The sequence below is a fragment of the Cannabis sativa genome, chromosome 8, assembly GCF_029168945.1.
Source record: "Cannabis sativa cultivar Pink pepper isolate KNU-18-1 chromosome 8, ASM2916894v1, whole genome shotgun sequence".
Taxonomy (NCBI): Eukaryota; Viridiplantae; Streptophyta; class Magnoliopsida; order Rosales; family Cannabaceae; genus Cannabis; species Cannabis sativa.
In genome coordinates this window covers 37,653,513-37,666,957 of record NC_083608.1, presented here as the reverse complement: position 1 = coordinate 37,666,957, position 13,445 = coordinate 37,653,513, and the positions used below count along the sequence as shown (strand labels likewise).

The 13,445-nt window shown below is 34.4% G+C and overlaps 2 protein-coding genes across 3 annotated transcripts; both read left to right on the top strand.

Moving 5' to 3' along the window:
- Window positions 1-61: 61 nt before the first annotated feature.
- Window positions 62-1,329, top strand: LOC133030295 (uncharacterized). Its single transcript, XM_061102893.1, has 2 exons — window positions 62-972; window positions 1,080-1,329. The coding sequence occupies exons 1-2, from the start codon at window positions 736-738 to the stop codon at window positions 1,155-1,157; spliced, it is 315 nt and encodes a 104-aa protein (XP_060958876.1). The 5' UTR covers window positions 62-735; the 3' UTR covers window positions 1,158-1,329.
- A 2,637-nt stretch (window positions 1,330-3,966) lies between these two features.
- LOC133030073 (uncharacterized) lies at window positions 3,967-4,817 on the top strand. Of its 2 annotated transcripts, XR_009683970.1 has the most exons (3): window positions 3,967-4,169; window positions 4,266-4,563; window positions 4,658-4,817. XR_009683970.1 is itself a non-coding variant. In XM_061102283.1 (2 exons), the coding sequence occupies exons 1-2, from the start codon at window positions 4,077-4,079 to the stop codon at window positions 4,497-4,499; spliced, it is 327 nt and encodes a 108-aa protein (XP_060958266.1). In that variant the 5' UTR covers window positions 3,967-4,076; the 3' UTR covers window positions 4,500-4,817. The 2 variants fall into 2 exon arrangements, 1 of the variants encoding a protein (XP_060958266.1); XM_061102283.1 differs by having other exon boundaries at window positions 4,266-4,817.
- Window positions 4,818-13,445: the final 8,628 nt, after the last annotated feature.

The window sequence follows — 13,445 nt, the reverse complement described above, 5'->3', positions numbered from 1 at the left end:
CTAATCTAGTAAGGTAAATTCTTTTAGAATAAAAATGTGCATTCAAATTCAAATTCATGTTCTTGCTGTTATGTAGTGTGTGATATGAATTAATGACCTCAAATCACAACCACATAAATATTGTGCTACCAAGAATAATTTTTTCTTTTTTTTTAGTACACTACCAAGAATAATTAGACTCGTAATGCTATAGAACCTAATTTTGAAGGTTCACAACAACTAAAATCAAAGAGTATGTTTGTGTCCCGCTAAGGAAAGATGTTGGGGTATCACCAATGACCAATGAGTGAGGTACCTTTAAACGTAGCTCGTCAAATGTGTGCTAAATAATGGTTAGGTGGATAAGAGTTAATTGTTTGTGAGATAATTATGGAGATTTTTACACCTCATGTCAAAATTGACACCTTTTTTACATTTTTATCCTTACACGGTTTTTTAAACATTTTTAACTTTTACATTTTTCAATTTTACTTTTCAAAAAGTTTAATAATTATAATTTTACCTTTTCCCTTCTTCCTTACACACGTACACGCACGCCACCTCATAAATCCTTTCTTTTTTTTTTTTTTTGAATTTTTCATCTACCTTATTCAGCCACTCTTCAAACAGAGCTTCCCACGATCACCATTATCAAGCCCTAACCAATTTTTTCTTCCCACGATCACCTTCTCCAAGCCCTCACCCACGTTTTCCTCAACCTACATTGTCTTCCTCCTCTATTTTTTCTCTATATAAATGGCAACCACTAGAAGTGGTTCGAAATCACCATCTCCGGCGAAGAAAGTTTCTAAAAAATCGAAGAAGGCTCCAGCTGTTACTTCCAAAGTCGAACCTAAAATGGGGTTAAAAAAAATTGCTAAAAATTTAGTGGCTGATGTTCCAGAGACATCGGCCTCTAAGAAAAGAGCCCTTCCTGTTAAAGTAGATGCTCCTAAGACTAAGAGAGCAAAAATTTCCAAGTCTGCACGCGATGTAAGTTTCTCTTTGTTGTTTTTAAATTTTTCTTTAGTTTTTTTCTGGTTGTTTTATTTCTGGTGTTACATTTGATGATTTAAAGTTTTCCCCATTTTTTGTTCTAGGTTTCCTCAGATTCCGATTTTGAGGATGAAGTGCATGGTGAGGACCAAAAGCCCAAAGTTGAATCAAAGGTAATTTAAATTTGCTTGGTTTCATTTTATTGTGTTAATTTTTACATGAGCTTTTTAGGTCACTGGTTTAGGTGTTTATTAGGATGTTTTTATGTTTTTTTGGTGTTCTTTATGTATTTCTGTCATGTATTGTGGTTGATGTTGTTTTGTTGTTTTTATTCAGTTGTTGTTTGGTTGTTGAAAAAAACCCGGTTCAATTCGTATTTTGTCACAGTTTTGAATTGCTTTTCCCCATTGGTTGGTTATATGTTTTTTGTGAATTTGTTTTCGGTTGTTTTACACACTATTGGTATTGAAAAGCATTTTACTAATTTCAATTGCAACCAGATCTTTCAGTTTATTCTTTAGTTTTGTATATGTTTATTGTCAGTTTTTTCTCGGTTGTTTGTCACACTACTATTATCGACTACCATTTTCGAAATTTCATAACAACGAGTTTGTACAGTGTTGTTTTTATTTTAGTTGTTTATATTTTTTTGAAAGTTGTTTATCTCTTACATTTATCATACTGTAAGGGTTTAGGAAAACGTTGTTTTTAGGTTTTTTATTGGCTGTAATTTGGTTACTACATTTTCATATATTCATTGTTATTGTATCTAAGATTTGTTGCTTTTGTTTTTCTTTTTTGTTGCAGGTCCATGCTAGGACCTCAGTGAAGGTTGAAGGATTTGACCTACCAAAGAAAAATCCTGCTAAGGTGTCTTTTTTTTAAAAAAAAAATATTATTTTTATTATTTGTTTTCTATTTTTTTTTTAGTTTTTTTTGTTTTTGTCCTGATTTATTTTGTTTATATTGCTACAGGAATGGGATTATATATATGACCAGAAGAATCGTTCATTGCTAAAGCCTTTTCCACTGCTACTTTCCGAGTGATAGAGAACATTAAATCTTGTCTTTCAGATGTACAGCTTGAAATCTTTTCAAAAACCTGTTTTGGTCATTTCCTTGACCTTCCCGATTTTAAAGTTCAACCCCAAGTGTTTCATGGGTTGTTGCTCCGAGAGGTTCAGCAACCTAATGATGCTGAGTTGTGGGTTATGATACGCGGTGTTAGGCTTAGGTTTAGCATTGAGGAATTTGCATTGATTACTGGGTTAGACTGTGAAGGTGACTGTAGTGTCTTAGATTTTAAGCAAGAGGTTAATAGTCTTTGTGAAAGATATTGGCCAACTTCGTCCTCTATCACTAAGGAATCTGTTAGGGAATGTTTTACCACCAAGAGGTGGGGTGATTCTGATGAGGATGCTGTGAAGTTGGCAGTTTTGTATTTCGTGGAGTGGTTCTTGCTTAGTGGCACTAAGCATAAAAATGTACCCAAGTCTATTTTAGATGTTGTAGATAGTGGGAGGTACAATGAATTTGCTTGGTAGGAGTTCTTTTGAATTGACTATTTCCTCATTGAAGGGTAAGCTTGATAGTTGGGTTGAGGGGGTTAGGAAGGCAAAGAGTTCGGGAAAGAGGCCGAGTGTTTTTTACACTTTGATTGGTTGTCCTCATGTTCTTCAAGTTTGGTTCTACGAGTGTTGTAAGTACATGAAAGGTAAGTACTGCCAAAAGGAAAGCTCTCGTATTCCAAGGATCACTCAGTGGACATGCAATAGTCAACCTACTTTCAAAGTTTTGAAGACTACTATCTTTGATGTTTCCAAAGATAAGGTATATCTGTTTGTTGTAATTTGGTTTTTCAGTAGTTGTTTTTGTGTTGTTTTTTATTATTATTAATCTTTATAATTGAAATTTTAATTTTGGTGTTTTTTGATCGAGTGCAACTTTCAAATATGAGGCCCACTACCGGTGAGTTCAAAGCTTTGAACCGAGCGGTTTCAAGTTCGACACCGACTTCAACTCTTACAAGAGTCTTCCCGTCCCCGAAGAGCCAACTCGTTGCTCGGAGTGACATTTCTGTCAAGCTTGAGGCCTTTTCTGAGAAATTTCATGGGTTGGAGGTCAAGATCGATTCGTTGCATACTTCCCAACAGAAGATTTCATCTGATTTGGTTGAGTTGAAAGAGTTTGTGTACGCACGGTTGTTTCTTTTGGTGCTCGGATGGCTTCAATGCGGACACGAGTTTTCTCTTGTTTTTGCCAATTCCTATGCCAAGGTATTTTAGTTTTTCAATAGTTGTTTTTCGGTTTTTTTTAAGTTGTTTTATACTAATTTAATATGTAATTTCAATATAGGAAAAAGGCAGTGACTCTTCCAATGATGATGATGGAGGTGGTGATGAAGCGATTTTGATTTAAATGAATGCAAGAAACCGATGAAAATGAAGAAGAGAATGTTATGGGTGATGACGAAGGGGAGGGTAGTGAAGGTGAAGAGAAGGATGATCAAGCCGATGAAGATTCTGACTCAAAAGAAAAAAATGATAATGGCAGTGATGATGATGCCACTGATAGTGAGGAGAAGGTAGATAAGTAGACAATGTAACTAGGTTTTAGTTACTTTGTGTGGTTTATTTTGTTGTAAGTCCGTTTTAGGTAGTGCTCTTGTAATTCTATGTTATTGTTATGTCTCTTGTTATGTTTTATTTTTCGAAATTTGCAACTATTTTCGTACTATTTATTTGTATTTATTATGTTATTTATATGGTCGTGTTTGTAGATTTTGTTGTTCGGAATTTATTGTTGGTCTTATTATTTTACTTGTTGTTTTTATTTTGTTATGTAGTTTTTTTTTAGTTGTTGAAGTATTTCACAAAAAATAACTTCACTTTTTTCCATTTTCTTTTTCCTTTATTTTCTGTATCAAGAATTTCGTTGATTTCAATGACGGCCCTACTCAAATAGATGTTGAGGCTACTGTTCGATCGGGGTAAAAGCAGTTGAGCTTATGGTAATGTTGCTTTTGTGTTGTTTTTTGGTTGTGTAAAGGTTGTTATTTTTTAACCATGCTCTAATTCCTTTTTAATACCATATATAAACAGATGTCTTCAGATGGAATTGGTGGTGATCCTTGTAAACAGATTTCAGTTTCTGAAAATGTTGAGGTTACGGATCGTCGTCTTGTTTGTTTTGAGGTATATTTTTTTTTTTTGGTTGTTTTTTAGTTTCTTCATACTTTTTGTGTTTAACACTGTCTATTTTCTTTCATTTTTGTGGAAAAAATATATTAGATGGGTGCAACAGGTCTCAATGTTGATTCTAACATTGAACTTGAAGATGACCCAATTCCCGTTGAAGAAACTCCTCTTGTTGACAAGAGGAAATCTAAGAAACCCATAGCGGCGACGTCTCCGTTTATGGAGTATGACTCTTCCATTTCTAGTTCTAAAGATGGTTCGGTTATGGAGTTGTTAAGTATGTGGCTGGGTTGTGTCCTCTCGATGATAAGATTGGTGAAGATGTAGAACATAAAGACGAGATTGATTTTGACTTGTGGCTTGGTGAAGGACGCCGATCGAAGAAAGATCCGTAAGTGTTTATTTTCAGCACTTTTGTTGTGTTTTTGTATTTTTTGTTTTTTACTTTACTATTTATGTTTCACTTTTTTTTTTTAAAATGTTAGGCATGATAAGGAGAAGGTTTACTTGAAGGGTAAGGATAAGATTGTTCCCCCTTTTCGTTTTGGCGTGGAAGATGTTGCAACCAAGATGTGGTTCCACAAGCTTGCATATCCTGGCCAATGTTTGACTAATTACGTAAGTTAATTTATTTTTTCTTTTGATTTTTTTCAAAAATTTCGGTCTATAGTTTTATTCATGTTGTTTGTTGGTTGTTTTTTAGTTGTTGAAATATAATTCATTTTCGATTTTCCAACATTTATCATTTTTTATTGTTCGGCATACTGGACATCATTTTTTACTATCTACGTAAAAAAGGAAAGTATGCAAAGGAGCCAAAGGTTAAGTTCACAACCACCGATTGCTTATTCTTCAAAACCATTCATGCTCTGTATGAAAAATTTATTGCACAGGAAAAAAATCTTTCTTTGATAACTGCCCAGCATGCCATTGCTGATTATATAAGAGGTAGAAAAATGTTATGTGGTTCCCCTTGGCATTTGTGCGATCATGTTTTCTTTATCATCCATATGGAGACTGAATCACATTGGATTCTTGGTCGATTGAATATTGAGGAAAGGCGTGTGTACATGTACAACTCCTTGTCGATCGCTATGAAAGATAGTCTTGCTATCAAAGCTTGTCAGCCATTTGCGGTGTTGTTGCCCCACTTTTTTGCTTTGTTTGATGAGTTCAAAAAGGAAAACAAACCGGTTTGTTTAGACCCTTTCGAAGTTGTTAAGGTTGATGGTTTGCCTCAACAAACCTCGAAGTAAGTTGTTTTTATTTTTTATTTTCAAATGTTTTTAAAATTTGTAATGTTATTTTCCTTTTCTAAGTTTTTCTGTTGTTTTTTGGTTGTTTTGCGGTATTTGTGGTTGTTTCGTTGCATCGTTCGCCGAATACTTTATTGATATGAAACCGATTCCTCCCATATTTGATGTTGAGAAACACCGTGATAGGCTTGCTGTGTTGTTCTATAAGTATGCTCGCATGAAAGAAGTGGAATTTATTGATAGTGAAGATGAGGCTCCTCCAAAGGGTCCAAAGAAGAATTTGTCTTAGTTATCTATTGGTTGTTGTTGGAAATACTACTTTTTTTATGTAGCTTTTGTTTTTTCTATTACTGCATTATGTTCATAATCATAGACAAGTTGTTGTTTCTATCATGTTTTTTTCTTAATTGGAATTGGTTTTTAATTTGTTCATATTTTTGGATTTTTAATCTTTATATTTACTCTTACTCATGACAGCATACTATTAACAACCTTATTACAACCATCTGATAAACAACTAAATTGCATTTGTAATCACTTTATGTAGTTTATTTTTCCTTCTTATTAATTTCAACCTTCTTCCACTCATTTAATTAGTTATCTATAATATTTGATGTTCTTTTGTATATTAATGATAATAATACCAATTCCCTATTATCAATATCTCTCCACATAAAAAATCACAATAAAAAAATGTATGTAACAACCAATCGTAATATGCAGTATGTGTTTTCTAAATGTTTTAATATAGTTGTTTTTTGGTTGATGTGTAGTTGTTTCCACTTCTATCTTTGTAATTCTTCTGCAGTCTTTTTGTTATGTCCCTTTTGTCCACACTTGCCACACTTGTTTTGTTTCTTTGTTTCCCAAGTCGCCATTCTTCTTTTCCTCGGCCTTCCGTACTTGATTCTCTCCTTTGGAGGCAACACTATGATTTCTTCAAAAAAATCTGAAGTTCCCATTCTCTTACGTTTCCAACCGGGTATCTTTGTTTCTTCATATGTTTGCGGCCATGCTTTTGATGTGTAGTATTGTGCACGGTAGTTGTATGTGTTTATGTTCAAGTCCTTCATGACGGCGATCGCATGGTTACATGGCATTTCATCTTTTGAAATCTATTGCATGTGCACGTCTTCTCCTTCAAGTTTACTATTCTTGTTCGTCTTCATCTATCACCTCAAACGGGTTCGGTTTCTTTGGTTTCACCTGCAAGTTTTAAACCAACTTTTAAACAACCAAAAAACTATGCAAACACAACTGTTTTAATTTTACTTTATGCGAACGATAATCTGAACTTACTGTTAGTCGCAATGACTGTACATAGTTCCCTATGAGTTTTTTCTCAGATGATGGTGTCGGCCTTGTTGTGCATTTTTGTGCCTCCTTTCTATTATTGTATGTCCACTCTTGCATTTGTGCCCTCGAAGCACTCCATTAATGTTGTCACCGGTGTTTCCCTTCTTTGCTAAATTTGCCGAGTTCGGTGCCTCGGCTATGTTTGATGTCATGGTAGAGTACCTACAATTTGGACGGTTCGTCATAGTTCTACTTTTGGAAAAAAACTCAAACGCAACGCAAAAACAACGCAAATACAACGCTATAAATAGGTGAACATATCATTAATTTTATCCTCCTTATTAGTTTTCACCGTTGTTTTACGAATGATACCTTGACCATTTTTCATGGCCAATTTTCTCCGAGGTACGGTCTTATGCGCTTATCCAAGTTGTCTAGCTCCCACGATATGGAATTCAAACTCCATTTCGTGTAAGCTTTTGCGGTACCAAAGAATGGCACTACGAAATGCTTTGCATTTTTCTTGAATTTTGTTTTGAGGTTCGACAAGAGGTGGAAGATGCGGTAGCCATGTGTTATTTCGGGGAACAACTTTCCTAGTTGCTTTGATGATGCTTTCATGTCTGTCGATATTAGGCATTGACATTCTCGAACCCCGAATGCTTCTCTTATTTTTTTTAAGAACCACTCCCACGATTTATCGTTCTCGAATCAACTATGCGGTATGCTAGTGGAAAAATTTTAGATTACGCATCTTGTGTGTTGGCGATGAGCAACGTGCCTCCATACGCGGCCTTTAGGAATGTACCGTCTACCACGATGATTGGTTTGCGGTTTGGCCAACCTTTTATAGCGGCATTCAATGCAACAAATGCATATTTGAAAGCTGTCATCATCATCTTTCTCTATGTCTATTAATGTTCCCGAATTTTAATCAAACAGATTGTTTCAAACAACATGTACTCAACGAAATAACAACTCAAAAACAATCGTTTTTCCACAAATATTATCAAAGTAAAATTTTTAAATTTTTTTTTACTCTGGATTTGTTTTCCGTAGCATGTACGGTATCTAGGCAAGAGATTGTACGACTCTTTAGCATTTCCATGTAGCCGGGTTTGTGCTCGCTCTTTACTACGCCATGCTTTCATGTAATTCATCTTTATTCCGTATTTGTCTTTCATTTCGTCTTTATGTACGCGAGGGCTGCACTTTGTTTTCGGGTTCAAGAATTTTGGTTTTACAAAGTCTGCTATCAACTTTGATGTAGCTTGTCGTTGATCTCCAAATCTTATTGTAATCGCACATGTGTGTTCTTCTTCGTAGCTCCTTATTATGAATGTTTCGTGTTTCCATTTTTTGTAGCCTTTAAACTCCATTTGCGGTTGTGTCCAAACACACTATGTTGTATTCTTTTGTGCAAGATTTCACTACTTTGTATTGAAATGTCTTCTTGATTGCAAAGTAGCATAGTGTACTTATCAATGTTTCTTTGTCCTTGTAAATTTGCCCCTTCTCTATTGTTTCATGTCGTTTGTCATTGATGATCATCATTTACGTGTTGTCCACTTCCTCTTCTTCTTCTGGTTGTTTTCTAGTTCTTTGTACCATTTCTGTGACCACAAGCTTTGCATAGTCGGTGAAGTCAAAATCTTCATCTACTGCTGTAGTGTTTTCTCTGTTGTTGTCTGGTTGTTGTATGGTTGATTCGATGACAGCATTCTTGTTTCTAGGAAAAATGCATCAACTTCACCGCATCCCATCGTCTGCGTTGAGATAGTTGTTGCTTGGAAGTTGTTGCCGTGTTGTTTCCGGAGTTGCTTTGCAAGTCTTCTCGTCTTTGCGTTGTTCTCATACGATTCCATGATCATATTGTTCCACACCATTGTTTGGTTAGGTGGTGCCGTGTTACTTGGTTTTGTTCACACACAATGGGTACCTTGTGAAATCAACCTCCTTCGTTAATAGCTTTATGTAGAACAACGGACTTTTGTCATCCTTGATTTGTAGTGGTTGGCCTCCTTCCTTCGGTTGATATTTCATTGTAGTTGTGTTGATTCATGGTTGCATTGGAGTTCTTCCATCATTATTCTCATTAGTTCCTCAAAAGTGCACTTGGTCGAAATTAATTCTCCACTTGATTCATAATCAACATAGTTTCTGTTGTCATCCCAATGCCCATTGCTCTGCACCAATATTTGTAATGGTTCCGTTTCGTGAAATAATGTAAATTATTTACTTGGTTCAGTTTTTGTAGTTGCAAACAACTATTTTAATCTGTCAAAACAACCAATAAACAACTATTTCCAACAATAACTTATGCATCTAACACTTTCATCTGACCGACTATTTATATAGGTTAAATCAACTATCAAACAACTATTTCAAAACTGATCACCAATTAATAACAGTAGATTCATATTTTCCAGTTTCTAGATCCCAAACAACTATTATTCCACTGTAAAACAACTTGTAAACAACAGTTTCAGAATAAAACACTGTAGCAACTATTTATATGCCTTAATGTTTATTTTCATGCAAACCGTTGTTGTTTTTTTCTCAGATTCATCAATATTTCATTATTTTTTCAATTTAATCCGGTTTTCATCAATTAATATCAAATTTCTATTCATCTACACTAAAATTTTTTTTGCACGTTCATGAAAAAATTTGTTTACCTTCAATTCTCCTTCTGATTCAATCATGGGTGAGTTTCTTTGATTTCCAGCTCTCCTTCTACTCGGTTCTTCTCCTCTGATCGCGATTTCTTTGTTCAATGATTGTTGTTTTTGAGTTTTTTTTGTACATCAATGGAGGTTTCCTGGTTTTTTTTTTTCCCTTTTCGTTTTTGATTTTGGATTTTCGGGATTCAGCTGGTTTCCTAGGAGTTCTACATTTTTTTAGATTTTGATTTTGCTGGATTTGGAAGAAAAATGGTTGAGATTGGGTTGTTGGGGTTGGATCGCTGGGTCACGAAGAAGCTGCGGCTGTTTGGAAGAAAAATGGTTGAGAATGGTGGTTTCCGTTTTCTCAGCCGGTATTTTTGTAATTACCAACTTTTTAGTTTCCACTTTTGTTTATTTCCTTTTTTAGGGCCATAAATGTAAATTTCATCTATTTTTGGTCTATAATAGAAAAAATCTCATAATTATGGCACCATTCTTATCTTACTTATAAACAACAGTATTAACTTATTTTTTTAAAAAAATTATATTTATATAATTAGCTCAAAATTAATTACGAAGTCCACTTAACAACATAAGTCGTTGCCACCATTAAAAGTGGCCTTATAAATACCTGATAGTATGATACAATTTCCAAAATATATATATATAATTAGCTCATTTTGTGCCCATATGTAGAAAATACGGATTGCAATCCGTTGTACGGTAGGTGGGTCCCACAGTACCTTTAAATATTTTTTAATTTAGGTGGTCACCGGTTGTTGTAGGTGTGTTAACCGGTTGTGGATTTATTTTTTTAATTAAAAAATAGTAAGGTACGAAAAAAGTACAATCATATTATTGTAAGTGTTAGTTATAGTACGAAAAGGTACAACATACTTCACTGTTCCTGGCAGTTAATGGTACAAAAATATTGTAGGCAATGGGTCCATGTTGTCAGATTGAGGCTATTTTGGTATTTCCTTCCTTCATATCATCTATGTATTTGTGGGATGGTAGTTAAGTACATTATATCAAGTACCGTGTATATTACTTGTTTTTGCGTGATGTTTAGTAAAATTAGTGTACATAATATCACGTACCGAGTACGTTCATTTACGTTTCGCAGTATATTGTTTAGAAAATTTTGTTTTAAGTCCTGAAATTATTTGTTGTTGTACATCGAGTTTTAAGTTGGTGTAATTTTTTTATTTTAATTATTTCGTATATTAAAAATTACCACAAAAATATATTTTTTCACCTTATAAGATTCAGTTTTTTTTTTAGGCACAATTTAGTTGTTCGTCAATAATAATTTTGAGATTTGTTGAAGATGAGAAAATTACCTTAACCACGCCAAACATAACAAGAAGTATATAAATCTAGAAATTTTGAAGCAATAAATAGAGTCACAAACGTTAAAGAAGTATATAAATCTAGAATTTTTGTAGCAATAATTAGAGTCATAAACGTTAAAACAACAATGTCTAAAAGTAGCTAGTTATAAGAATGACCATAGTAAGACTCTTGTGTGGAGGAAGGCGGTTCCGGGAAATACGCGTTGGAGTGGTCATTGAATGAGTCAGATGTTGGTTGATTGTTTGGAGGTTGTTGCCCCTGAGATCTAGTGTTATGTTGACGATTTGGGCACCGTCGATAATCATGGTTTGATGAGCGACAAATGCGACAATGTCTTGAGTTTCTTGGGATTTGCTCCCCATTTGGTCCTTCCCTTCGATTTCTCGTACCCTTTGTTCTCACAACTTCAGGGTCTTTAATAATATTGGGGTTGTTACGATATCTTCTTGGTTGTGGCGTCTCTCCTTCCGGATTAGAATTCAACTCAAATTCTTCCTTGAACATTAGAGTTAGCCGTTCAATCTCTTCATTTGCACGGTTGTACGAATCCTCTGATTTTTCTGCATAGAAAGTGAAGTTATAAGTTAGTGAACTGAGAGATCCAAACCTAGCCATCTCATAAATGTGCTGTTGTGGTTGTGCTGGCGGGTAAAAATGTAGGTGGAGATTTGTCTTCGCGGATTTGCTCCATCGCTTCATGAGAAGAGAATTATGTATTCTTCTCATGTTTAATCTTTTCATTGTAGCCTATAAATGTCTACAAGGGTTGTTGGGTTTTATGCCCTAAATAAAACTCTATTTCAATGTAATCCAGATTATTCAATATCAATAAAGTAACAGAAGTATTTTTCATTCAGTTGTGTATGTTTTGGTTCAATTAATCAATTGTTTGTCTATTTGATTTATAAATTCATCTAAACCCCTTTTCACATACTTGATCATGTTTATTGTGTTGTCAACACAGTGGAAAGTAAACATGACTACGTGAATAAAGTATTCCTAGATTTATCAGAACACTGGGTTTTACTGATATGACAATCTACAACAGAGTTTACTTGCATTTGGAGAAATATTATGTTCTTTCCAGAACATAGGTTAAAGTAAAGCTCAGGTTGGATTCATGGAGTATGCATTGGAATGGACCGATATTGAACTTTGAAATAGATTTTTGAAACTTACCGTAAATATCTATTCAATTCAATATCATAAGTTGATCCTACATCACATGATCGAAATCCTGATATGGTTAGGCTCAATCTCAAGAGTGTTATTCGTGTTCTTTGATTTGTTAGTTAAGCCTAATTTTTGGTCAGGGCAATACATACATTTTGGGAACACGGTAGTGCGATTGAGTGGGAGCGCTAACATAAATATGGAATCTATAGCTTCTATCTGGCGAATAGTAAGCAAATGGTGATTTCCTTCGAGCTTAACCAAACGAGATAAATAATTGAGTACTCATTTCACTTAGTTGAAATATCATTTATACAGGGTTAAGTGTTTTAAGGATAAAATACATTGTAGGGTGTTACGGTAATTTAGTCCCTTTACAGTGTAAATCATCCATATAGAGGATCATTGATCACATTAGGATTATAACAATGGATAACTAATGATGTATCTATATGGTGGAACATATAGAGCATTCTATATACTGAGAGTGCAATTCTGAGTTCTATGTGTCGATTCAACGAAGAATTAATAAGTCAGTGAATTTAAGTGGTAAATTCTAGATCTGCTTATTGGAAGCTCGGATATATAGACCCATGGTCCCCCCACTAGTTGAGATAATATTACTTGTAAGACTCATTTAATTGATTTTAATTAATCAATTAAAATTCTCAAGATAGACTGTGTCTATTTGAGAATTTATCACTTATTAAGGGCAAAACAGTAAATAGAGATTTTGAAGGGCATATTTATTAATTAGGAAACTTTAATTAGTTTTATTATTAATAAAATAAATGACAATATATTATTTGATAATTAATTTTAATTATTAAATAATTAGATTTGACATTTATGTGGTTGAACAAAGGAATTGGCAGTTTTTGACAAAACAAGAAACTATCAATGTAGGAAAAGGAAAGTTGGAAAAGTGGCAAGCCTTGTTTCCACAATGCCTAGGCCGGCCACTTAAGCTGTTCAGCAACCTTGTGGTACATAGTTCTTGTGTAGAATTCAGCACATTGGTTGTAGTACGTTGTCAAGCATGTAGGATTAGGTGGGTGAGGTCGAGTGCATCTGCTTTTGAAGTCATTTGCAGTCTCGTTGTGTCTGAGCTTCGAGACTGTCATATCTATGGTTGTTACAAATTCATGCAATCAATAATTCTTCTCTAAAAAAATTTTTAGAGCGGAGTTGATCGATTCGCAACGTTGTGTGGTTCTCATTCCTGCAACGAATGAACCCCTTAAATAAGTTTCTGCCCATTGTTGTCTTGACTCGAATGTTGTTTGATACCATTCATTATCTGTTAGTTGTTGGGTTTAGATGACGTCTAACCATCTTGCTTCAAATTCTTCCTCCTCGTTGTAGTTGTACATTAGATCCTTAAATGTTTTTAAGAAGATCGGATCTTTAACCTTTTTGAAAGCATTTGTATTGGGATGCCAAGCGCAGAGACAGTGTGTAACATCGGGCATGTGTTCTATGATAGCCTGTTTCATGGCCACATCTCCATGGCATTCTAGAAATTT